Source organism: Sciurus vulgaris (genome assembly GCF_902686455.1).
Source record: "Sciurus vulgaris genome assembly, chromosome: 1".
Taxonomy (NCBI): Eukaryota; Metazoa; Chordata; class Mammalia; order Rodentia; family Sciuridae; genus Sciurus; species Sciurus vulgaris.
Window position 1 is genome coordinate 87210307 of NC_136461.1, and position 27988 is coordinate 87238294.

Here is a 27988-nt window from a genome sequence, read left to right on the forward strand (position 1 = left end):
TATACATTCGCTGTCTTCAAATTCCATCAACAAAAATAAATTAAAAACTGGGTGAATTCTTAAAATGCTGATGTAGTTGGATTTTCCTGACATCTATTGATAATATTTACTAGGTCTATGGGAAACATTTTTGCAAACAGCTATCCAGCTATTATAAAAGGTAAAGTTAACACTGGGGAAAAAAATTTCCTATGGAAAAATGCAATAACACTGCTCTTCTGGTGTGTGTTGTCCATATGCAATTGCTGCAGATTCTGAAAAGGGCAACACAAATGAGATGATCTGGGCTGAGGTCTTCCTCACTTCATCCCGCGGCTTTCGAACTACATGCTGTGCACCCATAAACTTTCACATACCTCACTGCTTCAACCAGGGCCATCTAGATTTTATTTGCTCTTCAAACTACCATTCCATATGCTATTTATTTGTAATTAGTGTGTACTTTTGGATTTTTAAAAGTCATTTGAGAAGCACTGTCTTTCTTAAAAGAACCTTTGTAATTATTGAGCATAACCAAGGTTAAATTTTTAAAACTCAAATATATTTCCATTCCAATAGTATTAATTCTATCATCCTTTGAAAAAAGAGGAAAAAAAAGTTCTTCTTATTTGCTGTCATTTTACTTGTAATATAAGAGAAAGAAGTCCCAGAAAATAAAGTTCCCATAATCTCCTCATCATTATAGGCATAATGAATCCCCAAAGATAATTGAATAACTGAGCAAACAATGTAGAGAGGTAGATTAGATACATATGAATACATACGATGCCCTTTTTTCAGGAAGAAGGGAAGAAACTCCATCTTTTGATAATAATAGAATCATATATCATACAGTTTCCACTTGAGACTTGGGCTGGATGCTACCTAAAGCCCCTCCAAAGTTTCTAGGTCTCTTTCATCATTTTAAGTTTTCTTAGGTTCAAGTCCAACAGTTTGATTGTTTCAAGTAAATTCAAAAGAATTTTTTTCCATATAATGAAACATATCTTTTTGTGCTGTTACAGTTGACCAAAAAATTAAACTCACCAATGTTTAGGTACAGCCATGAATTTTGTGCATTATATTATGGCGTCAGGTAGGAAATTGGACTGAAGGTTGTCTAGAACCAGGGAGATTCCCAGAAGACAGGAGGGGTACTGGGTGTTGCTATTGTATCTTAAACTAATTTAACCTTGTTCTTACAGCCCAGGATAAAATAGCTGCCTTCTGTTTTGCCCACATTTCAATTATTCCCAGAAAAGGTTTTGGGGGAGCAGGCATTGTGTGAGGTCACTGGGGTGAATATTAAAATGACTTCACAGAACTTTGAGTTTTATTAAGGATACAAGGCATACAGCCATCAACCAAAGAGATAACAGTAAAGACATCTCATTGTGAGGTCTCCAAGTGACTGTGATAAATACACAGCACAGCATGATTCTGGAGAGTTTCCTGAAGGTGAGGATGGAGCTGCCAGGAGGGAGAGGGTAGGGGTCTTCATGAGATGAAGGAGCCTGAAACTAGGCTGTGAAAGGTAAATAGAATTTATATACATAAAACATGGCTTTGGAAGGGGATTCAAAGGTTGTGAAAAGGGAAATGACAGATTTATTCCGGCAAGGCAGTGGGAGAAATTGATTCTTCTTTAATATGTTCACTATTGAAATTTGTAAGATTTGAAAGAAGAGATTTTTATTTGAATTATTGACTGATATGAGAACATGTGTTTGTATTTCCCGGCATCAGAAAAAGACCTTGAGGGAGAAATGGCTTCTCGATGGAATCACCAGTGGGAAAGAACAGGAGGAGATGAAGAAGCAAAATCAGCAAGACCAGTACCAGATCCAGGTTCTAGAACAAAGTATCCTCAGGTAGGATCTCACGGAGATGCCCCTGGACTACCTTTACCTTTGACTTTCTTCCGTGTGTGTAGAAAACTATTCTCATTTTCAGGGGCAGAATCACATCTTCCATTTTTATTTCCAAAAAAGACTAGGGAAACACACCAGCAGGCAGAAATAGAAATATTACTTTAAATGTTTCCTGAACATTGCAACACTAAATTTGTTTATTTATTTTTTATTAATTTTTTATTTGTTCTAATTAATTGTATATGACAGTAGAATGCATTTATGCATTTTGATAAATCATACATAAATGGGGTATAACTTCTTATTTTTCTGATTGAACATGTTGTAGGATCACATCATCATGCAGTTTTATATGTACATGAGGTAATAATGTTTCACTCTCCTATACTTCCTAGCCCCAGACTCCTGCCCCTCCCTTACTCCCCTCTACCTAAAGTAACTCTATTCCCCCTTATTGTGAGTTAGCATCTACATATCAGAGAAAATATTCCACCTTTTTAAACATATATTGGTGAGTTACTCATATCTCTCTGAGTCTATTTCCTGTAATTACCTATCTTTCAGGGCTGTTAAGAAGATTTCAAAATGTTTATGCATCTACTTGGCACATGGCAGATGCACCAGAAACCATACTTCTTCCCAGCTCCAGTCCCCATTCTCACCTGGAGACAGGTGACAGGTCTACTGGTGTGTTTGCACTGTCCCTCCATCAGACCTCTCCCACACCATCCCCACTCTCTATTTTTGAAGAGAAGATATCAGATACAGGAACCCTTTTCTACTTCTGTGACCATGCGCAGGCGTTCATCTCATTTCTTCATGTCTTTCCCTTCCCATTATGCATAGTCAGGCAACTCCTGGTGGAACAAGTCAAGACATCAAATTACCTTGCCTTAAAAAAGAGATGATGGGCTTGAAAAAACAAAAACAAAACAAAAAAAAAAACAACAAAAAACAAAAACAGAAAGCTCTAACATAAGGTGAGATTACTAGTATTATCACAAAAAAAGAAAAAGCATGGAAGAAACAGATATGGGAAAGTCCAGAATCATTTCCTAACCTACACAGGGAAAGAAGATGAAATTTCTTGCGGTTTACTCATGACACTAATTTAAAGTCTACCTATCTTTGAAATGTAGGCAACTTGCAAAACTTTACGCGCTTGAATTCGTTGTCTTCAGTGAGGACTGTAAGAAAGACCTGCCAGACCTTCTGTCCCACAGCTGTGCTGTGACACACCTTGTCCAGAATCACCGCACAATAGATCTCATTAGGACTTAAATGGACCACATGGAAGAAAGCTTCCTTTTTAAAAAGTGGTTTCCATCTTACTTGCTTAATTACCGACTTGTATTTTTAATAGCTAAAGTCATTGCTCATCCCTAATTTTGATTTTTTTTGAAATTAACAATTCTTAAGAGGTTATATAATTTAAACATCTATATTTATAAACTCCTCAGTTGTTTGTTCAAAGATGTCAAGTGCTCCCAAACAGTAGATAATAAATTCTTTTAAAAAACCAATAACTCAGCTCTATGGTTTGGAAAACTCCATTCTCTTAAAACATTCCTTAGCAAGAGCTTCTTACCAAGTCTGGCTTCAGCTGATGATTACTTCCCTTCTTCCTCAACATGGAACCCTTATCTCTGAAGGAGTCCCGAGATAATCCCTGTAAGCCCTTACTGCTGCACAGACACCTCCTAGCTTCCCCTCTCAGCTTCTTTGAAGTCTTTCCACATACTGAATACCTACAACTTACTCCACACCTGATGATAATTGAAATTTGGCTACATATACTCAAGCTCCATGAACAGGTTTGGGCAGCATTCTGAGTAATCCCAAGTATTTACTAGGACTCTACTGATTGCTTTTAGACCTTGCCTGAATGCTCTCAGAAGCACATAAGCTTCTAGCAGTACTGATAGAGGCCTGTCTAGTTAGAGCTCCTGTCTTACCAAAACTGGAAGAGGAGAAAGAGGAGAGGTATTTAATGATGTATATTATGCACCCAGCACTTTACATATATTGTCCCATTTAATCTTCATAGCCCTATGAAGTAGGTACGAACTTGGCTTTTTTGCAGAAAGATTAAGGAAATCACACAACTAGAAAGAGGCAACAGAGGACTATTTCATTTGACTACCCCACACCGCCTATCACACAAAATCACACAGCAACCTCCAGGAATGGAAAAGGTATTACCTCTTGTAATAAGTCTTGGAAGCACGATCTGTCTCTTTATTCCCCTTTCTCCAAAACCTCCTATCACATTGGGGATCTTCTTCCATGTCCCTCTACTCTCTTTGTGAAAGTATCAAATAACGATCTGTTCATTACCCAATTTCTGGCATCTCACTACAACTTCATTTCAGGTCTGCAGGGTCCTATTAACTCGTCACTAGTCCTTAATAAATACCAAATTATTTTTGTCCACCAATATAAATAATAGTAACAATAACGGTTCATTTCTGAAGGGCTTTGTACAGTTTACAAAGCACTTGAATTTACATTAAGTCACTACTCATGGCAATCCTAAAATAAACAAAATTTAAAAAGCATCAATATCTTCATTTGATAGATGAGGAAATAGGCTTAAAGAAGGTAAGGGACTGAATTAAGATCACAGGGCCAGTAATGGGTAGCCTTTAGTCTAAAGCAAGGGAAGGGCAGTGACTCCCCAGCTAGAAGATGAAAAGAGAGCTGTAGATATAAATGTTCAGGAAACACCTGACATGGACAAGTGTTACCTCTTATAATCAGCAAACTGCTTTGGTTAAGGAACAGTCCTAAAGAAACGTATTTGCTAAGAATTAGTAAAGAATTTACATTCCTTGTGGTTCACAGAGGCATGTTTATCTGGCAAAAAATGTGAAAGGAACAGAATGTTCCAAAGCAACATATAAAGACAAAAAATATGTGTGCCTTGTCTGCATTAAGCAACCTCCGCAACTACCCAGCATTATAGAAATCACACTGCCAGACCAGTTTTACCTGATAACAGAACGTTTTCTTCTCAGATATTTCTAAAGGTACAAAATAATCAGGAGCATTTTTTTTTTAATTCAATCTTTGCCTAAACAACTACTCATGGTGCTTAAGAAGCTTTCATTACCAGCTAAACCAGGGCAATTTCCTGCTAGTTCTGAATAACAATCAAGCCAACTGATGAAGTTGAACTAAGCAGAGCCATCTCATTCCCTGAGCAGGGAAACCTGAATGTGATTTATCACAGGTGCCTGCTTGTAGGTGATACTGGCCTTTCCACCAAGCCCCTCAGCTACAGAGTAAGAGTTTAATCAAAATAGAAACCCTATAATTGCCTCAGAGTCCATAGCAGGGTCAGATGGCACATGAAGTTTTCATTCCTTTCTATGTCCATAGTTATGTGAGATGGACAGAAAGAGTCCAGCCTTTGGCATTCAAATCTCTGTTCTGCTAACCACAGTGCAAAAGCCTGGCCTTGTTCTTTCACCTCTGTGAGCCTTAGTTTTTTCTGCTGTAAAAGTGTGTCAAATTAAACGAGTTCACAGAAGGCATAAAGCAAATACCACCATGGTAGGTATTCAAAATATATCCCATACTTTTCCTTATTAAAAATAAAAATAATTAAAATTAGAATATTGCCCAGAACTTTATCCAGAAATTTCTTATTTATTGGCTAAGATCTCTCTTTTGAGTGCAAAGAATAATTTTCTTCAAGCAAACTGAGAATACCACCCAACAAGAATTCTTTCCAATAGGAAATAATTGATGAGTTCTTCTTCATGGTTCAAAAGATAAAATGCTAATAGTTAATTTTTATAGAACATTTGCTGTGGACCAGGCATTACTCAACTATATTATTTCATTGAATTCTTACAATAATCTTTCAAGGTAGGTAACATTTAACAGATGAAGAAAATTTATAGAGGACATTTATACAGCTAAAAAGTTAAGAGCCTAGGATTTAACTAGGATTTTAATCCTAGTTAAAAGTCCTCATTGTGAAGTAAAATGGTGCCTTTGATCCAGCAAAAAATTTTTACAAAAGTTAAATTCTGCCAGGCATGATAGTGCATGCCTTTAATCCCAGCTACTTAGGGGTGCTGAGGCAGGAGGATCCCAAGTTCCAGGCCAACTTGGCAACTTAATGAGATACTGCCTCAAAATAAATAAAAAGGGCTGGCAACATAGCTCACTGGTAGGACATTCCTGGGTTCAATTCCCAGTACCACAAACAAAAAGTTAAATCCTGTACGCTCCATCTTTTTACAGCATTTTTTTCAGTCCATGCTATGATTTCCCACTTAAATGTATCACATCATAAAGGCATTCACCTGAATATTTAACATGCGAAAAACACACAACAGGTTCCCTGACTCACATGTAACCTTTAATTCAAGCACATCTTCTTATTCATACTCTTGTCTTCTCTTCTGAAGAGAGGCAACATTTCACAAAATAAGTGGATTTCCATGGTTTCTATCCCTGAGTCACATTCTTAGCCATGGAAAAATATTATTGAGTAGTTTGCCTGGTGCCTTAACTAAAACCTTAGAAGGCAATGTTCCCAGAAGAAATCTGTTTGAACATCTCCTTCTGAATCACTTTGCTTAAATAGATTTCAATTTGCCTCCCAAATGAACCCTGTTCTTCCTGGGACCACTAAACTGCATACTGCCTGGCACAGGTGCACTGATTTCTCCCTCCAAAATCCATGTGCACAAATCCTGTTCTGACTCTTCATTACTGTCCTCTGTCCCACATCCCATACTCAGAATGACATCCCATGAATCCCCAAGAAGTCACCATGGGAAATGGGCTCCCAGGACCTTGCATTCACAGGCTGGGTTCTTCCCTCCAGCTGTCCTGCAGCTCTCATGACCTACCTACCTCTGCCAAACTGCATCAAGCTCCCCTCCAGACACTTTCTACTTCTTGTACTGTTTCCAAAGACCTCTGACTTTAATTGTCACACAAGAGCACCTGACAGAAATGTCATAAGCATAAAATGTAAAAGGTTAACTGTCAAGGAGAATGATGCAAATACACTGCATTCCCGTTAAGCAGGATAAGCTACTTATGATTAAATATTCTCCAGTAAGGATATATTTTTTTCATATTCCAAAATACCCTTCTGACCTTCTGCCTTCTTTTAATAAACTTTCATTTGTTCCCAAATAGAAACTGGTTTATGCATGTAGTACGAAAGAGCAAAGTTTGCACATGAAGCCTCAGATTTCTAAGTGACTGTCATGAGAAAAACTGAGAAATGGGGCTGTCATGGTAGCTGGAGTCACATCCCACATAACAAGGAAAATTCCTCCACAAATGTAGATGTAATATAAGAAAAAGAATTTTGCTCAACATCATCTAAAGAAATACTCTACTCAGTTAACTCTAAAGACTCCATTTCAAAAGGGAATTCGAAATATCAATGTAGAAATAGGTCAGATATTTTTGTTGCTGGTTATGGCTTATCAAAGTTTAAGTCATTATGATTCCTATGCAAGTTTAACCCATACCAAATTATTTAACTACGTGTGCAGGGCAAGTGCATTTTAATGAAACTAATGTCTCATCAAACACAAGTGAGATGTCTGCATGAATAATACCACAATCCAGGTATTTCTGCCTTCCCAATCCAACCCAGCTAACAATATCTAATACCATACAGCAGGAAGATAGACAGGCTGCTTGCTCTCCATGACAACATGAAAGAGAAGAGAAAGGGAAAAAAGGAAAAGGGGAAAAAAATCGACAATTTGTTTCTTATTAAATTTGCCGTTGCCTAGAAACACTTAAGAAATTATTCTGAGGCAATTATATGAGTCAAAATCATTTCAAGCATGTTTTTCACTCTCCATATTTGACTAATTGGTTTACCAGATTTGTGATAGTTCATCTGTTGTTGTTTTTAATTTCCCAGATAGTCTGGTTATTTTTAATTCAGGAGCTTCATTTTTAATTTAACAAAAGAAGCTAAGTAAACCACACTTCCAGCAAAAAAAAAAAAAAAAAAAAAAGGGGGGGGGGGAGGGAATCTACTACTCACCCCACCAGAACATACATGCACACAGAGAATGCATACAGCCTCTAGTACCAAGCATAGCACATGGTTGGAATACCTCTGAATACATTGCTTGATACATGAATGAAAGAGAAAACTGAGAACGAATGGATGGGTAACAGATGAACTTAAAAATACTACTTCTTTAAGAGGACCTGGAAAAGCCTGAACAATGACTCGAACTCTAATAAACAAAAAGAAAGCCCTGAATATCTTTAAAAAGTAAAAAATAATCTAGTATGCACAAGTCTCTGAGTTCAATTCCCAGCACCGCAAAAGGAGGGGGAGGGGAGTAAGCGGGGGAGAGGGAGGAGAAACATCTAACTCTCTTTGGGTCAAGGGTAAAGTTATGTGTAGTGGTTCCCTGGGGCTGGAGGCAACTGTTGATGGCATGTCTTAACATTCCATCTTCGCTTTGTTCACTTTCTCTCCCCTTCAAATGCCCTTTTATGTTCTGTCCCCACCTCCCAGCATGCTCTCTTGCTCATAACCTATGTTAGTAGAGATAAGAATTAAGTGGTAACTGAGCCAGAATAAACACACCAGCACCCTCTTGGTGGGCTGAAAAGTACATTATAATAACCTCTGAGGGTCCTCCCTGCACCCCACTTCAATCCAGTAGCGGTCACCCTTTATGAAGCATATCTTCGTGTGCTAAGCATTATTCTAATGACAATTCTCTAAGGGAAGTTTAGTTACCCTAATTTCATGCATAAGTATGCTAAAGCATATAACGCTATAAATCCAGTAACAGTCATACCATGAGTCACACGTAGTTCTTTCTGATTTCGAATCCTTCCCTTCATCCTCTTACAAGTGGTTAATTTCAGTGAGCATTATTGCAAATCTGCCATATGTAAGTCTTCTGATCTTCTAGAGGAAATTCTAGAATCGCAAGCTCCCCAAAGCAAATTTACATTTGTTTATCTCTTTTGAGATCCTTTAACTTTCCAAAGTGCTTTTACATTAATTTTCTCATTCAAAATGATACTCAGTGCTCTAAAATTCAAATTTAAGACCATTAGCTGAGATGTCACAGATCTTTGGTCATGTGGACATGAGCAAAGAAAAAACAGGCACAACTGAGCAATCCAGAAAGTGGGGGCTGAATTAGTTGGAGTAATCCATTCTCCAACTTTTGGTGACAAAGAAAAAAATGTTCAAAATCAGAGACATTGCATCAGAGAGAGAAATGCTGCCATAGGGCCTAGGCTTCTCCATTCCCCTGTGACTAACTCCATCAGCTCAGAAAACATCTACACACACACTTCGCAATGCGTTCTTTGTCTGCAGTAAGGCAAATGCCATTGAGTGCATTTAGACCACCCAAAGTTAACTGGCCATTGTTAGTTGTTCTGTTATATTAGGATTGGAATTTATATTTGTCAATCTTTAAATAACAAAATTCTGTTCTTAGTTTCAAATGTGAACAATTAACACTATGAGGCAAAGCAAAAATGAAGTGAATAGAAAATAGGAAATACAGTGACTGCTCTATAATATGATTAGAGATAAATGTTAAGGGTTACAAGGCTCAAAGCTAGTGATTATTTATGAACAGAGGAAGTCAGTGGCTGTCTACATCACTGAATATGTTTTGCTACTTATTATATGGTTACAAGTGGTTTATTCACTAGAAATATTTTTCTCCTCAATTTTTTCCAAAAACAAAAAATGCTTATCAGAATCACACATAAGCACATCAGTTAACTTACCATGTCATGTCTACAACAGTACTTAAAGGTCATTTGAGAAACTTATGACACCCGAGTAGAGGTCAAATTAAATTATTATTACAATTACTTGGCTCTTATTAAATGTTTGGCATGTACTACAAAGTTCTCCATGTGCTCTAATTAAAAACCACACATTCAGCTTCTGTTCTTCCAGAGCATTTGAGAAGCTCAAAACTAGCCAAATCCCTATGCCACATCAACATTCAAAGCATGTGTTTATTCAAATTCATTTGTCAAGTACAATGGTGCACACCTGTAATTCCAGTGACTCCAGAGACTGAGGCAGGAGGTTTCCAAGTTCAAGGCCAGCCTAGGCAACATAGTGAGACCCTGTCTCAAAATAAAAAAAATAAAAAGAGATGGGGAATAGCTCAAAGAGTGCCCCTGGGTTCCATCTCTACTATCACACACACATACAAAAGTTAGATTTATAACTTTCACATGACAGTGTCTGATTCATACTTGGCTTCATATGGAGGTGCTGAGATTAAACCCAGGATCTCACACGTTATGGAAGTGCTCTCCCACTGAGCTACATGCCCAGACCTCTCTCAAAATTTTATTTTGAGACAGGTCTTGTTAACTGCCCAGGATGTCCTTGAACTTGTAATCCTTCTGCCTTAGCCTCCTGAATAGTTGGGATGGTTTCCTATTTTCTATGGCAAATGAAACTATTCATTTACACAATGTTGTTCTGATTGGAAGGGCTAGCTTTTCTACGAAGTCACTCTTTTCTAATGTAATCATCCTACACAGCAGTTTCAAAGCATGATAGCATCATCTGTTCATAAATATTAATATTTACAGACATATTAAGAAATGAGATTTACCTAAGTACAAGCAGTTCACGTGTAATTATAAATTGTTCGACTTTCTAAATATCTGCTGCTCCCAATCAGTCTTATTTCAGTGCCCCTGTTTTGTTGGCTCTCTGCTTCTACTTATCTTAAAGCTGAGGCGTCATATTGGCTATCCTGTTCTTAAAGGCTCAGGATTAGAGGCAACAGATCTGGCTCACAGCAAACTGTGCTTGCTGTATGCCAAATGCCCTTTAATTCTCTGGCATGCTTGCCTTTAGCATGTGACTGTTTACTCTGGTAGGTTAGATCTTCCTAATTATACACATGCCCTTTGACAATGGCTGATTTGCAGGCAACTCTTGTTCTTTCTACCTATCTGTACATAGAGCTTTTCTTCATCTTTTCTGACATGCTTTCATTGCAGTAAAGTGAAGCAAATATATCTGACATGTAATCAGTTCTTAATAAAGTTTTGTTAAATGTTTAACAAAATTTGCTGGACCCCAAACTTTTAAAGTAAAATTTAAAAATTCTACCTTCTACTAGATTACATATCCTCATTTTTATTGAGAAAATAATTTGGCACTACAGTATCTTTAAACTCTGACTCATTAGTGTAGTAATTTATCTGCCTGTTACACATGACTACCATACTACACTCAAAATTACCTAAGTTATCAACCAGGTGTTCTCAATGATGTCCATTGGGTTTCCAGAAGTATTCATTTAGATGAACTATGATGTAACAAAAATAAATAGACCTTTCTTTTTTCTTTGCAAATTTTAGCTATTTAATATTAATTATCTGTTAAAAAAATTTAAAAAATTTAAGTGTCAAAAATATTATCTATCATCATAAACTGTATTAGATTTTACATATCATTTAGGATCATAAATTCTTAGAACTACTAGGAGCAAAGCTGGATTCAGTGTTCTGTTTTCACTAGTTAACTATCTGAAATGAAAGATACTAATGAGTAATTCTGCAAATTAACAAAAAATCTCATAAAATCTGTCAAAATATGCTTCACCCCATATAAAGTTATGCAATCATTAATGTACTAGTGTTGTTGGCTTAAAAGAGTGGTTAAGAGCAGCAGTTTAAATGGGATGCGCTCTTTTCTCTCACATACATAAAAATCCTAACTGGTAAACACTGAAGTGGAAGAGAGCAACAATGACATATAGGATTATAAAAAGATCCTGTTCCTTCCTGTCTTCATGCTCTGCTATTCTCTAAGGGATGCTCTTGGCAGTGTGGCCAAAGCCAGCTTATCACCACATCTGTATTTCAGTTTAGGAAGGACAAGATAAATGCAGGGTAGCAGCTCTGTTTGAATGCTATGACCTGAAACTTGCATAAGTCTATTATTAGCCAGATTTTAATCATGTGCACCATCTAAATGCAAAGCAAAGTGGAAAATGTAGTTTATACGTCTATACCAAGATAACCAGGAAGACACACCCACACTCAAAGACACACATGCAAATGAGGGAGTTCTATTACTGAAAAGAAAAGAGGAATGGATTTGGATGCAGGGGTAAATAGCAGGTCACCAAAATAGACTAGAATATTCTTTCAGCCAATATTTATTAAATAAATACTATTATAAACATGACAATTCTGTTAAAGATGGAACAGTGTTGAGGTTTTCTGAATACAAAAAATATTTTCATGAACAGGTTGTATATCTGAAACTACATTAGGGCCATGCTTGCTCTAAAATCATTTCATTAACATCAAAGATCAAATCCTCAATCTGAGTCAGGAAATTTTCTTGTCCACAGGTACCCAAAGATGGCCTCCTCTCCCAAACAGACTGAGGAAAAGGAAAACTAAACTTGTTTAAGTAACTCTTCTATGTCAAGTCCTGTGCTACAAACACTATCTCAATTACCTCCTTACAACAACCCTTGAGAAGTATTACTATTATTCCCCAAGTGAGAAGTCTGAAGTTTGGAGGGGTAAATGATTAATTCAAGTATGTTAACCATATAGGTTCATTTTCTGTTTCCTTAGGTAGAGCTGGAAGCAGTCTTTTCTTCCCCTCAAAAAGCGGGTTCACACAAAAACTCACAAAATAAGGTTAAACCACCAGCTACCTCCTGTTCTCCCAATATTTAGGACCCAGTGAGAGAATTGCTAGGTCCAGGGAGGAGTTAGGAATTAGAATTGCTCACCACTTGAGGCAGAATTCAACAAAGGCTGAAGGCCAAGACATTCTGAGAGCCTGTGAATCTGAAGAAGAAACTGGATCCTTTTTGATTAGCTTAGATTGGAGAAAGAAGGGGGTGGTCCTAGAACTTCCAATCAGCTGACCTCAGAGGTACCACAGTAGGACAGCCTGGGTCTAACACCTGCTGACTCAGGCTATGTCAGAGAATAGTGATTGAGACCTCTCTTTGGGTGTAATCCTATCTTTTAATAAGAACGCTTGGGTTACTGAGATGCAAGTAACTCATCAATCCTTTCAAAGTATGACATAGCTAAAAGCTAGTCATAAACTTAATTTCAAACATCGCACTGGTGCTTTTATATTCAAACTGTAATGTTATAATGAAATTGCATTAGACAACTGTATATAGATTTAAGATAGACAGCTTCAGTTAAAAAAAAGTTCTGCTATAAGTGGCATTATATTAGAAAACCCCAGACTCTTTGAAGGAGACAGCATAAGAACCACCAAGAATTAAAGTCAAGCAACCAAAAAAAAAAAAAAAAAACCAAACAAACAACAACAACAACAACAACTATATATATATATATATATATATATATATATAGCAACAAAATAATACCAACAAAGATTAGAACAGAAATATTACCTATTACCTCTCTGTGTACTGGATTAGAACTTTTACATGTTGGTGAGCCCCAGCTTCCACATCTTTACTTTCTTTATTATCATGGAAAGTAAGAAATCTTTTTATACTACTGAGAAAAATGAATGCTGTGTCTAAGTTCATAAGAATCAATTTTAAGAATTAAATCTTGTTTCCACAGTGACTAATTGGAGAGGAATTAACAGCTCAAGTTCTGTAGGCAGAGATCTACTTTAGAATTCCATCCTGCCTCGGGATACCCATGAGCCTCCAGACCAGTGGCCTTACTAGGCACCCAGCTTGCTCATCTTTCAAGTGGAACTAATAACAGCTCATGGGGTTGTTGTGAGGACCAATTAGGCCAGTGCCTGGTACAGTGTCCATATTCAATACATGTTCAGTGTTGTTATAATTGCTAACAAGTCAAGCACGGAAAGTAGGGTATGAACTTTTGGACTGAGATTGTGGTTGTTTTTTTTTTTTTTTTTTTCACAAATTGTGGTCTGTTTGGCCCCTATGGCAAACTCCATCAGGTTGTTAGTCCTTGTTAACTCCACCAAAAACTGAGAGAGATAAATGGATCCTTAGCTGCAGAAAAATTGCCTTGTGAAATAACTCCTTCTTGACACATCCAGCATTTATGTGCTGTCCTTTTTTTCTAAGACAAAAAAATTGCATGTTGGAATTGGATTGGGGATATGATCTTGTGATGATTAAGGGAGGTTATTACTACCACAGAGCATGAAATGAAAACTACCTGCTCTCACCTAGGGAGCTCTTGAAAATAACCCTCTTTTTCTCCAGCAAATAGCAAGGAGAAGAAAGATTCCAATAATGGATCACATTACAAATTCTTTTTCATGTACTCCGCTTATCTAAATTGGCATATGATGCCTGCCCACCATCTCTTAGAAATTGTGAGAGGTACTAACTCATCCATCATCCCCACCTAACAGCCCAGGATGCACCAAGAAGGATATTTCTCTTTCTCTGCTGCCTGCTTCTCAGCCAAACTGAATCAGCATTTCAAGGAGCTCAATTCCCATTCTGAAAGGTAATACCTTCTAAAGATGGGGATGGCAGCACTTATGGAAATTTGAAGCCATCAGCTGGAAAACAGGCAGGTGAAGGTTAAAGAGTTCTCCCCCTGCAACCTCCCCAAAAGCTTTCCACATAAAAGAATTTTTTAAATTATACATACACATATTCACACATACACATGGGTGTATATATTTGCATATGGAAGTAGGTTCTGTGCATACGTGTGTTTGTAAGTACATACACATACATACATATTTCCCAATACTTCTTATACTTGTTAAATATTTTCTCTCCTGCAAACTACCTTTGGAAGAGGATTGGGTATGAGTCCCTAATTTAAGTCTTTCATGGTTTGGACTTTAAATCGGAGTTGAGTACTCTCTTATCAATAACCACTAAAACAGGGTAGGGGGAGAGGAGAAACACACATATGTAAATTAGAAATGAATGAAACGGGAAGAGAAAGAACCAATGAAGAAAATGTTTAAATTTCAGGAGATGAGGATAAATAATCTCTTATAAAGGAGGTATGAAGAACCCATACCATACCAGGCATCATCTTAGGTGTACAGAATTTTCCAACCTCAACACTAAAGACATTTGGGGCCAGATAACTCTTTGTTGTGAGAGAACTGTTCTGTGCAGTGCAGGATCTTTGGCAGCAGTCCTTGACTACTACTCACAGATGCCACTGCAGCCCTGCCCAGTCATGACAACCAAAAATGTCTCCGGACATTGCCCAATGTTCCCAGGGAACACGATCACCCCTGCTGAGAACCACTGAGCTAGATATACAAAGGTAGTCCCTGCTTTCTGGTTGTGATTTTTGTTTTATGCTCCTCAGTTATCAAAAACTTGGTGCATTATCGACTGTGAGAGTTGTCAGACCCACTCTTCCGCGGTGGGGCTCCCTCTGAATCCTGACCAACTGACAGTGGAGTCTGGAAGTATCCAGGTCCTTACTCTGAGTTACTATTCTCTAAGTTCCCATCACTAACACTTGCACTCTGATTTTTTAGAAAGTTTTTTTTTAGAGCAACAAATCTCGAATGTTTATCTCTTATTGATATTTATATTATCCATTAAAAATACACAAAAGTGGCAAACTGAGATACAAAAATAAATTGAGTTTTGCATTAAGTGGAAATTTTAGGAAATGTTCTACATGAGTAACCATCTCCTGTCAGAAGCTTGTGATTCTAATTAGCACCAAAATGTTTCCTTGTTATCCTTTTTTAACTGAGAGTTGGCTGAAACTGTGATCAAGAATGGGAAGAAAGTGTTTGTTTGTTTTTGTTTAGTTTTCACAAACATATCATGATGTGTTATGAGACCAATGAGACCACAACCTCCTATCAATGCAACTTTTACTGGAGACCTGAAAACCTTCAGAAGTATTCATTAGTAGATGCCTTAATGAGGTTAACAAGCTTCCAGTCTCATATTCTTACCATCTTAGTCTAAAGATATTCATGAGAATCATATTGTGTTACCCATGGCCCTTTCTTCAGAGGGAAAAAAAACTATAAATACCAGTGCAGCCAGGCATTGTGGTGCATGCCTGTAATCCCAGCAGCTTGGGAGGCTGAGACAGGAGGATTGGGAGTTCAAAGCCAGCCTTAGCAATAGTGAGGCACTAAGCAATTCAGTGAGACCCTGTCTCTAAATAAAATACAAAATAGGGCAGGGGATGTGACTCAGTGGTTGAGTGCCCCTGAGTTCAATCCCTGGTATTAAAAACAAAACAAAACAAAAATAGTGCATTTCAGAATCTCCTGAGATGTTGTCGTGGGCCAGGCAGACCAAGAGCTCAGGAATATAAGGGGCAGATACAGGAAGAAAATAGCATTTGCTGGGTCTCTCTTTCATTCCTTTTAAACCCTGAGAAGTAGTTAGCATTGACCAGACCTCTTAACTGTAGAACTGCCCCAGGTTCAGTCCCTGGAATTTTTACCTATCTCCCTTATTTTCTAGAAAATCTTACCCACTTGTATCTTCAAACCCAGACTCCTCTGAGCTCCAGGTGTTTATATCCAACTGTCTCCTCCATATCAACTTTACTATCTTAAATTGAACTCCCTGCCAGCCCCAGTCTCCAGCCTTCCTCTCCCAGATGTCAGTTCAACCAATTAAATTTACATCTTCCCAGTTATTCAGGTCACAACACTGGAGTCACCCTTTCTCATCTGTCTCTCTCTCTCACCCATGTAAACATTTCTAGATGTTTCCAAAATCCAACCACTTCTCATCCTTCTACCAGCAACCATCCTGGAATAAGCTGTCCTCATCTGAACTATTACAACCAACCTCCCTGTCTGCCTCTCAGCCTGTTCTGGTGACAGCAGCCCATCTAACTCTTTAAACCCCAACTCTCCCAATGGTTTCGCAAAGGCCTTCCATGCAAAGACCCTGTGCCATCTGGCTACCTGCCACCCTCCTCATTTCTCGTCACTTGCCTCCTTACTCTGCTCTTAGTTCAAGGTTTATAGTTGTTTCTCCCTCACTTTGGAGCACACTTCAGCTGAAACCCTCTTGTGTCCCATCCTCATTCATTTCCTCAAGTGACACTTCATTAGAGAGACCTTCCCTGACCACGTTATGTACCCCCTTCTCCTAGTGTTCATAGTCTTATCCTGCCTTTTTCAAAGAACTATGTGTGCCCACATATACACATTTGTTTATTATTACATATGTATGTACATTAACACACAGAGACACACACACATACATTTCTATGTACACATTTGTTTATTGATGCAAGGGTTATCAAACTGTGACCTAAGACCAAATCTAATCCTGGCCTGTATTTTTACAGATACAAGCTAAAAATGGTTTTTATATTACTAAAGGGTTATAAAACAAAAGGAAGAAAGGGGAAAATGAATGAATATACAATAGAAACCATACATGAACTGGACTACAAAACCTAAAATATTGTGCATCTGACCTTTTACAGAAAAAGTTTGCTAGATGATATATTAGTATATTTTCTCCTCTAGAATATAAACCCTTTGAGGGCAAGGACTATCACACCCCTAGCACATAAAATAGTTTCTGGTACAAAGTAATGCTAAATAAACCTTTTTAAATGGATGAATGAAGGAATGAGACAGTAAGTCTTGGAGAAGTCTGATGACTTTTTTAGGGTCACACAGGAAGTTGGCAGATGAACCAGGATGCAAACCCAGGTCCCCCGATTCCACATCTGAGTCCTGAGGTTTAAAAGCTGTTTATAGCAATGACTTGAACCCCCTTGTTTTCTACTGAAAGGCTCCTTAGTGTAGACTGTCTCTAACATGCACATTAGGGAAAGGATCCTGTGAGACAAGATGAAAGGAGACAGAAACAGGGACAGTGTGTTGCAGGAAACCTTGAAGAACGATTCCATGATAAACTTACATCTGATATCAACCATATTCAATGAGCTTTCATATACAACGACCCTTATTAGTAAGGCAAGTGTTTTCTTACTGTATACATTATAAAGCTGTATTTTAGGGATGTTAAGGGAATTAGCTGTCATAAGTAGTAAGTGGCAGAAACAACAGAATTTGGATCTATTACTTTCAATGCAGAGCTTTACACTACCAAAATGGACCAACAGGTATCCCCACAACTCTGCTGGTGGCCAATATGTTACTGAGGACATGGAGAAATTTTAATAAAATCATGGTCACAGCTTAGTAACTTCTAAGAAATCAGGGGTACTACATTTCACTTGAATTTCTGTAATATGCAAGAAATGCTCCTCAGCTCTAAATGTCCATCTACTAATGGCAAAGGCAGCATCAAAGTCAGAACCTTGAAACTGAAGCAATGACTAGGAGGACAGCCAAGTAGATCGTGTCTTGAACTTTTATTGGTGTGACAATAGCACAGGATTTTGGAGCTGCCAAGGCCCATGACCATCTTCAAGAGGAAGCCAAGAAAACTGACAGTTATGTTAGCTAACACAAACATGCACAGCTGTCATCTCCTGGACAGCTGCTGTCTCTAATCAGCCATCCTCTGGGGCAGCTGACTTTGGGGCTTAGAGTATTTGGCCAGAACACTACGTGTGCTTCATGGCTGCCAAAGGCCAGGCTTAGTAATTGTGTGACTGTTGCTAGCTGTTTTTATAGATAGAGATCATGACGATGCCCCCTGGAGTTCATTTGAATCTGACAGCCTGCTGTATGCTAGTCAAAATACCAGCTCAGAACGTTTGCAACAGTTCAACTTCAAATGTGTCTCTTTGCTCTATAGCTCTCCTATACTCAGACCATTGTACACATTTTTCACATAAAATGTAGTCTCTATAAATGGCAGCAAGTGAGACCATTGTACTAGATTGTGTCCATTTCTCCATCTCTTCACCTTACTCACTAGAACATACCACAACTTTTACATCACTTAAAACAGTGTCATTTTCAATGTTAGGATATGCAGGGATTTTATGTCTTAAATAGCTGTGATTGTTAAATAAACTTTAATAATTATAATTATCCCTCCAAGTAATTTATAAGGAGTCTTGAACAAGAAAAAAATGAACTGCATAATTATAAATGTACCATTCCTTTTTAGTTCAACTCTAAAGTTAAGTCTCTTTAATAAAAGAAGTTGGTCTACTTCATTTGGAAGTAACATTAGTAATTGCAGTGAAGAAAATATGGCAAAAGTCTAATATTTTACCTAAGAAGTGCTTATGTCCAAAAATGAATACATAAATCTTGAATTGAAAATCATCCAAAATCAGGTGTTAGGTGTCTTCTGGTGTATCATGTGAGACACTAGGCGTGATGCTGTGTTTGACACTGTTTGTGGAAGGTGTCTGGCTACTTATCTGCAGTACTCCCAGGAAAGTTCATACATGAAGAATACATACTTGAGAACCTGACATATGTACTGTGTTAAACAATAAAAGTATATCATTTATGTTGTCAGGCTTGAGAAAGAGATACAAGATCTTGAAAAAGCTGAACTGCAAATCTCAACCAATGAAGAGGCAATTTTAAAGAAACTGAAATCAATTGAGAGGACAACGGAAGATATAATAAAAGTGAGTATCAACTAATTATAAAACTATGATTCCCTCCCCAATAAATCAACAAATACTATGTCATTTTTCAAAGTGTTTCCACATTTAGATTTTATTTATTTAGTGAATTAATCATGAAAAATTCTTTTTTTTCTTATAGTCTGTGAAGGTAGAAAAGGAAGAAACATTGAGAGGTATGTTTTTGAGCACCCTATTTCATGTCTAAGATATTTTTTTGACAAGCCCAGTAAGATTCTTTTTCACATTATCATAAATATATCCTAAATGCATTTTAATTCATATCAATTTTACAGAATCAGTTGAGGATATCTATGCCAATATCCCTGACCTTCCAAAATCCTACATACCTTCCAGATTAAGGAAAGAAAGAAATGAAGGAATAGACGATGATGAACAAAATAGAAAAGGTATGTGAGAAATTTGTGTTCTATGGCATGTCCTCAATTTCAGATCTACAACATCATATAGTTACAACTTGCTATGACAGCTTATGCTCCTACTTTATAAACTTTCACAAGGAAGATAGTGATAATGAGGTTGCAATATTTATTCCATTTTTATTTTATTTATTCCAATTTTATTCTCTACAAAACTATTTATAAACAGGTAAAATAAAGGCCTGAAAGAGATAAGAAACTGAAAAGCTAAGCTTCCCTGGTCAAAAATATCTCTCCCAGCATATTTCATCCAGTAGACACTCTTTGGGGTTACTAAAATCCTTTTGAAAAGGAAAGCAGTCCATTGGGAAATAAGCATTATTTACCCTCAGAGGAGAATAATTTTCCTAAAAATAATAGACTTCAGAGCCTCTGGAAAAAGGAAGATTTGTGTTACGGAAGACAACAGTCCTCTGAATTTTAGAATGGAAGGAGAAGTTACTGTCTTTCTGCAGGTAGAGAGAATACTCCACAAATACTCAGCGAACACGTAATGTGTACCAAGTTTAGCTAGGCACATAATAGATATTTATTAAACATATCACATTAGGGGATGAAATGCAAAATAAGGTAGAAATCTGAGACAGGGAGAGTGTGGATAAAGGATGCTGCTATTTTGGTTGAGTAACTAGAATCATGAAGCAATATAGGAGGCATGAAATGCAACATGAGTTAAGGGAAAGAGGGAGGATGTGACGAAAGCCAAGACTGCCACATTGTAATATTTCAAAGAATTTATTAGCTTTACCCAACCTGCCAATATTCTAGCTATAGGGTTCTTGTCTGGGTCATGAAACAGATCTCAGCTTCCTCCAACCTAACTAGTTAACTATTTCAATTGTTTCAACAGCTGATATTCCTCTGTTTTTAGCCCTTCTACTTGAAAATAAGTGTAAAATTGAGAAGAAAAATAAGGCAAAAAAAAAAAAAAGCATATGATTCTAGACTTCTCTCATCCATACCCAAACAACCCCCATGCTAGGGAAACTTTACAACACTCCTCTATAATTTCAAGGCATCTGGCCTATGCCACAAGGATGTAACTTGTAAAATATGCTGTGCTAGGCATTTCTCCCACTGCAGTGCACAGTATGACATATTCTTCCTCACTAAAGAGGAGATGAACTCCTTCCACTGTGTAATACAAAAGAGCACAAATCTGCCTTGTTGGTTTTTCAACTGGAAAGGAGACATCTTTGATTCCTCACTGAAAATTCTTACCATTTGGATCCATCAGTTTCTCTTCTCCAATCAGCTTCACTTTTTCAATCCTTCAGTTTTTTTCCAAAACTCCACACACCCTTACCTAAAAAACCATGCTATTACCAGGTTGGTCATTATATAACTTATGAATAAAATTAGAAACTTAAAAAATAAACAACATCTTACATAAAAGAACATCAAAGTGTACAAAAATAAATACTAAAAGCAGGCTAGTTTATAAAAGAAAAAGTTAACTAAATCAAAGATCCAATTTGTCTCTTAACAGCTTTGTATGCCATGGAAATTAAAGTTGAAAAAGACTTGAAGACCGGAGAAAGTATAGTTCTGTCCTCAATACCTCTCCCATCAGACGACTTTAAAGGTACAGGGATAAAAGTTTATGAGGATGGGCAGAAGTCGGTCTATGCGGTAAGCTCTAATCCCAGTGCAGCACACAATGGCACCCATGGCCTGGCACCAGTAGAGGTGGAGGAGCTTTTAAGACAAGCCTCTGAGAGAAACTCCCAATCGCCAACAGAGTATCATGAGCCTGTATATGCCAATCCGTTTTGCAGGCCAATGACTCCACAGAGAGAAAAGATCACCTCCGGACCAAACATTCAAGAAAGGATAAAGATGAAATCTAATGGACTAGACAATGATGTGAACAAATCCATGCACAATATGGACAATGGAATTTCAGAAGAAAGGGGTGATGACTTCAATCATATCAGTCCCATCCGGCCAACACCTCATCCCCGATCAATGACTCAACAAGCAGAAGAGACGTTCCACACCCCTCAAAAGAGGCTGATGCCTCCTTGGGAAGAATCGAATGTCATGCAGGACAAATTTGTGCCCTCTCCAAAGACCAGACTTAGCCCCAGCACAGCAACAGTTGGGAAGTCAGAACCCCAGGGTTCTTCACCCACTCTTCAGGAGGAGGAAGAGGATGTTAGATATAATATTGTTCATTCACTGCCTTCTGACATGGATAATAGAGAACCTGTAACAATGATTTTCATGGGGTATCAACAGGCAGAAGATAATGAAGAAGAAAGGAAGCTGCTAACAGGGTATGATGGGATCATCCATGCTGAGCTGGTTGTAATTGATGATGAGGGGGAGGAGGAGGAAGGAGAAGTTGACAAGCCATCCTACCATCCTATCGCTCCCTGCAGTCAGGTTTACCAGCCAGCCAAACCAACACCGCTTCCGAGAAAGAGATCTGAAGTTAGTCCTCATGAAAACGCAAACCATAAATCTCCCCACAAAAATTCTATATCTCTGAAAGAGCAAGAAGAAAGCTTAGGCAGCCCTGCCCACCATTCTCCACTTGACGTCCCAATAGCTGGAGATGGGACTGAGGATCCATCCTTAACAGGTAATAAAAGTGACAAGGCATGTCACTGCTGTTTAGTCATGTGACAACCTTCTCTCTTTGTTAACAAACTCTTATTTTTGGCTTCTTTGACACCTGAGAAACTAATACACACTCAAGAGTCTTTATTAATGCTCATCTCAGAAACTAATACACAGAGTTTTTATTAATGCTGATCCAGTTATTATCACCAGAGTAAAGTGATTAAGTCACTTTAAAAGATATAGGAAGTGAAAATAAATTGGATATTGCATTGATTGACTTTAGTAACTTAAAATTTGTCTTCTGTCATAGTGCGAATGTATTTGGGTCACTAATATGTGGGATCATTGATAACAAATTTCCCACCAGAATCTGATAACAAACACTAGTTTGTGCCTGGCTGTGATTTAAACTTTCTATATAAGTTAACAAATTGCCTTAATTTTGCAAGAAAATACAAGAAACAAATATTATTTTCAGGGTATTTTTTGTTAATTTGCTATATCTTATTTCTCTATACTTTTATAGTTTTATTAATTTTATTTCCTCAATATTTTTACATTTTTAAAATTAGAATGTCAGTTTATCTTAACATCATCTGTGATATTTAACTTTGTATAGTTTTCTCCAACTTAGCATATTTATTTTTCTAGTTGTATATATTTGCATTTCTCATTTGCAAGGAAGTTTTTATAGCCTTACAGCCACCTAATTATTTTAGTATTGAATGAAAAAGAACTTTAACACTTTTTTTCTACCAAAGTGATAGCTCCTCAATTTTCAATTCCTTGTTATCACTTAAATATCATATTCTAGTTACCATTTATAAAAGAAATAATAAATTGCCTCACAGAATCAATTAGAATAGCTGTGCTAAAGATATCCCTTGACTAAAGATATAAGTCAAATTAAACAAACATACCCATTCTGGGTGTTTGAAAGGGATTCTAATTTAAATGTCTCTAAATGAATAATCATCATTAAAAAACAATAAACACCAAGTACCAGCCAATCCAGCAGATAGAACCTAATTATTCTAGAGAAGTGTGGTATCTAACCAGTTCCAGACGTTTCTTTCTTGGCAAACCTTAAGTCCAATCTTGGGCTGCTAATAATACAATGAACTGGACCTTCTTTCATTCTTTTAGTAACTAAATTAGGTTACTAATTGTAAATTTAATCATCTGAAGAATTTCTAACCTCATAGGAAGTGTCCACCTACATATCTTACTCAAAAGGAGATGAGTGATGTACCCCCACAATGAAAACCCACAGATACTATATTCTTTTCTGTTTTGAGAATGAACTTTGCTGATCAAGCTTCACATCTCAAATTCATTTGTAAAACAACATAGAAAAAGGAAAAGAGGAATACACTGCTTATGATCAACAGTAGTGACATTACCCACTGTAAGACCTCCCTTTTCTGAACCTGGATATTAGCCAGCTCCTTTCAAACACCCTCTCCCTAACCATGTCAACACATTTACCCCAAGAAAAATGACAGGAAGTGACTAATGTTTCCAGACAACACTAATCATTGCCACTGAACTACAATAATGAAAACAGGAAAACCTCTTCTAGACAAAGTAACAATACAAAGTTCTGTACTATCAATCCTGGTATCTTATAAACAGAATGCTCCAAATTCCTTGCCTTCCAGCATGTATTATTTTATAGCCTCATTTTCCAATTCAGCACATAGATTTAGAGCTGATATGTTTGTCTAAATGAGTTTTTAAAATAAGTAAATCATATTGTTATATATTCTCAGGGAACATCCATATGTATAGAACACATAACCACCACCTACCTACTTCAATTTTATAAGCATGAAGTAGATTGAGCTTCTCACCACAGCTCCCCCAAAAGGCTTGTATTTACAAATCTACCATTTAAATCAATTTCGTTATTTGTGCTATAGGTCCCCTTTTAAATACAAATAGTCCTGGTAGATTTAATAGTTATGAATGGTTAGTCTCTTCTATTTGTGTAAATATGGTTATCAAAGTCTTAACTAAAAAGTAACTTTTAATTTGGAAAACACCATGAAAGAAGAAGAAAGAGGGGGAAAGACAGAGCCTAGAGATTCTAAAGACAAAATATTTTTGTCAAAATTTTGAACAGGGCAAACAAGATAGGAAATTTTAGGCAGTATTATGTCCATTTGCTAATGTGAATGTAACATGGTCATGTTCTAAAGTGTAGCTCAGTGCTGTACCTTTCATGTGTGACACCAGCTAGCTTTTCCTGGGATTCCACTTCCACACCCCACAAGAGATAGCTGGTTTTCCTGGGTAGTCTCACACACCTATTCTTGTAGTTGAGCTTGATTCTGCTGTTAGGAATATCAGTGGTATTTCAGGTTGAGAAGGTGGGGAACCTCAGGCTGGGGAATTCACATGCTATTGGTGCTGAAATAGCCAACCTGTGGCAGCCAATAGGGGCCAAGGGATACTGAAAGGAAGGAGAGACTCTCTCTTCCACCAAGCTTAGGCAGCTTTAACTGTGTGTCTAAATTGTTACCAGGAGATGAAACAGGAGTCAGAGAAGAGGAGGGAAAAGGAGAACTGACACCCAGGTGTTGTACCTACTACACCTAGGGGACTTCCATTGCCAGCATGCTCTGTCCTCACACACCTACCTGTAATTCACACCATCTATACCCACCATAGGCTTGAAGCAAGGAGAAGAAGGAAAGCAGACCCTAACCAACTTCAGTGGAAGTCATGGTCCACAGACCGTGCTGGATTGACAGAATCTCAACATGAGGAGTAGGGAAGAGGACTTCACCCTGCCTTAGACATTAAAAAGCCACTTACCCCTACTCTCTGAGCAGTGGCAAGGTGAAGGTTCATAAAATCCAAGGTACAAGCTTCATAAAGTCTTGCCTTCTGCCTGTACTTACCTCATGCTGTGGATCTACAGACCCCTCCTCAAGGCTTACCACCCAACAATGCTCCCCCCCCAGACCACCTACCTACTACAGGGCAGAGGAAATTCTCTCAGCTACCCCAAACTCAAAGGAAGGTTCTCGTTCCTGCAACTAGAAATGAGCATTCAAGTTTCAAAGGAAATAATATTTTTAACTTTACTGAAATGAAAAATTTCATGTAGATAGACTGACAATAAAAATGACTATGGTCCAGTTAACAGTAGTGGATCCAATCCCTTCTCATATATAACACTGAAATGAGACAGCATATCTTCCCCCTTTTTTTGTTTCATTAAACAAAATTATGCAATTAGCTTAATATCTGGTCCTTGATTCACATAACACATGAATGCAATACTGTTCCTTAATGTGATCAGTAGGTCAGTGCCTTAGAAGCATATTTCAACCTTAAAAAACATGACTGAGGCAGCTATACTCTGAAGTCCTAAACATTAAGGCATGATACCAGACCAAAAGACTGTTCTAAATTCTAAACCTACATTTTAAAAAATGCTTTCTACATCCACATATCATTAAGAGTAGAACACAAAAAAGATAAATTTGGTATTTGAAGGCATATTTATATCTTAACAAAGATAAATAATAATCAATGCAACTCAATTGCTAGTTCACATTGTTACATATTTTTTAAAAAATTTGGTTTTGTCACTGTATATCCTAAGGCCAGAGCTCCTTTGGACAACCACGTTTAATGAGCTAAAATGTAACCCAGACATGAAATATATTTTAAGTATTAATTAGTATTTTTTTATTAGTATATAGCTCAGAAATATACATATTTACCTCTAAGAACATGTATCATGGTAAATTGTGAAAATGTGCACTAATCCTATGTTTATTCCATTTGTACTGTGTTTGCTCTACAAATTTTTATAATCTTTATAGAAATAGGTTCCTTCTAGTTCTGAACCTGCTTCTGCCCTAAGTTAACCATAGCTTATCATTTCTACTATCTTTTTGTGTTACTAAAACAATGCTCACATTGTTGGATAAAACCATCTGAGGTATGTTCTAAACTTTCCTGCATTATATGAAATGGTCATTTAGAATAAAAATTAAGGATTTTTTTTTTAGAATTCTTTTTTTTTTCTTTCTTTAATTTACAGCTTTAAGGATCAGAATGGCAAAACTGGGGAAAAAAGTCATCTGAGAGCTCTATCACCTATGTGAGCATCCTTTGGAGAAGAAACTAAGAAATGTCTGCAAATTTCTCTTCAGGATACTTTTGTTTCTTTTTCCTGAAATCCAAAAAAATTATAATTCTATCCATATGAAACTATGTGAATAAGTAGTAGTTATTATTTGTGAAAAATTCCAAAACAGCTGGGGAGAACAAATGCTTAACCTTTCCAGTAATTTGACATGATTCAGTGGGGGGCGGGGGGGTGTAAAACCAGCATATTTTTATTGTATTGATACCAAAGCATTTCTAATAAGAGCTTGTTAAATTTAAGAATAAAGTTATTTAAAATATCCTGGTATTCTAACTTTGCTAATTATTGAAAAATCATAGGATGCCTTTGTACCTCATCACAGAAGTATTCATCTTTAATTTTGAAAAGTAAACATGTCATCCCAAGTCATTAATGTCATAAGACATATATAATCCTGCTAAGGACCAATTCAACTTGTTTGGTAGAGATTTCAAACACTTGCACATATTCAAAAGGTGCCTGCAGTAATTATCCTCATATTTTTTTTCATGCTTCCAAACATGGAAAGAAGAAATATCATCAATTTTGTATTGGTGTATGAAAATTGTACCTAATAGTGGGATTTGCTGTGACATATTCATACATGCGTATGTGTAATTTGTCAATCTCATTCCCCAATTCCTTCTCCTTCCCTTCTTCCTCCCCTTAGTCCTCTTTCACTGCTGTACTAGTCTCCCTTCTATTTTCATGGCATCCCCCAACCTTTTCCCCCACTTTTACCACTGGTTTCCACTTTTGAGAGAAAACACATGACCCCTGACTTTCTGAATTTGTCTTATTTAGCTTAACATAATGTTCTCAAGTTTCTTCCATTTTCCTACATAATTTTGTTCTTCTTTATGGGTGAATAAAACTCAATTACATATTTATATGACATTTTCTTTATCTATTCATCTGTTGACAAACACCAAGGCTGCTTCCAAAATTTGGCTATTAAGAATTGACTGTTATAAACACAAGTATTGTGTATTGCTACAATATGCTGACTTTAATACTTTGGGATAAATGGCAAGGGGTGTTTTAGCTGGGTCGTATATTGGTTCCATTCCTAGTCTTTTGAATTATTCTCATATTTTGAAAGTTTGGGTTAGCTTGACAATGCACATGAATTTACAGATAACTGGCACGTTAATTCTTCTTAAATTATCATTCTTTTTTTCACTCAGGTCAATGTGGGCCCCTTGGTGCAATGACTGATTAGGACCTAAGGGTGCTAGATAAAGAACTTCCCATGCTCACAAAGAACACAAATCTGGGTTTAATTTGACTAATTCTTGTGAACAAGTTGGAATTTTGATATTAAAACTAATATGAATATGTACAGCATGCTATTCCTAAATATTCTTGCCAGTATGTTAAATCCTGATTTGAAGAATATGCCCATCCCAATAAATTCTCTCTGACCCTGCCTAATTATACTGTCCTTCATCAAACACCCTCAAGATCCATTCCCAAATTCCCCTGTGTCATACCAGTAT

General features: G+C 37.1%; 1 protein-coding gene across 1 annotated transcript in view; it reads left to right on the forward strand.

Moving 5' to 3' along the window:
• PALMD (palmdelphin) overlaps positions 1 to 27825 on the forward strand; it is a 50533-nt gene extending 22708 nt beyond the window's left edge. The window contains exons 3-8 of the mRNA XM_079153088.1: positions 1726 to 1850; positions 19223 to 19337; positions 19477 to 19510; positions 19631 to 19744; positions 21264 to 22361; positions 26403 to 27825. Coding sequence (XP_079009214.1) covers positions 1726 to 1850; positions 19223 to 19337; positions 19477 to 19510; positions 19631 to 19744; positions 21264 to 22361; positions 26403 to 26446 — 1530 coding nt within the window. The 3' untranslated portion in view covers positions 26447 to 27825. The remainder of the gene's footprint in view (positions 1 to 1725; positions 1851 to 19222; positions 19338 to 19476; positions 19511 to 19630; positions 19745 to 21263; positions 22362 to 26402) is intronic.
• The last annotated feature ends 163 nt before the right edge of the window (positions 27826 to 27988 follow it).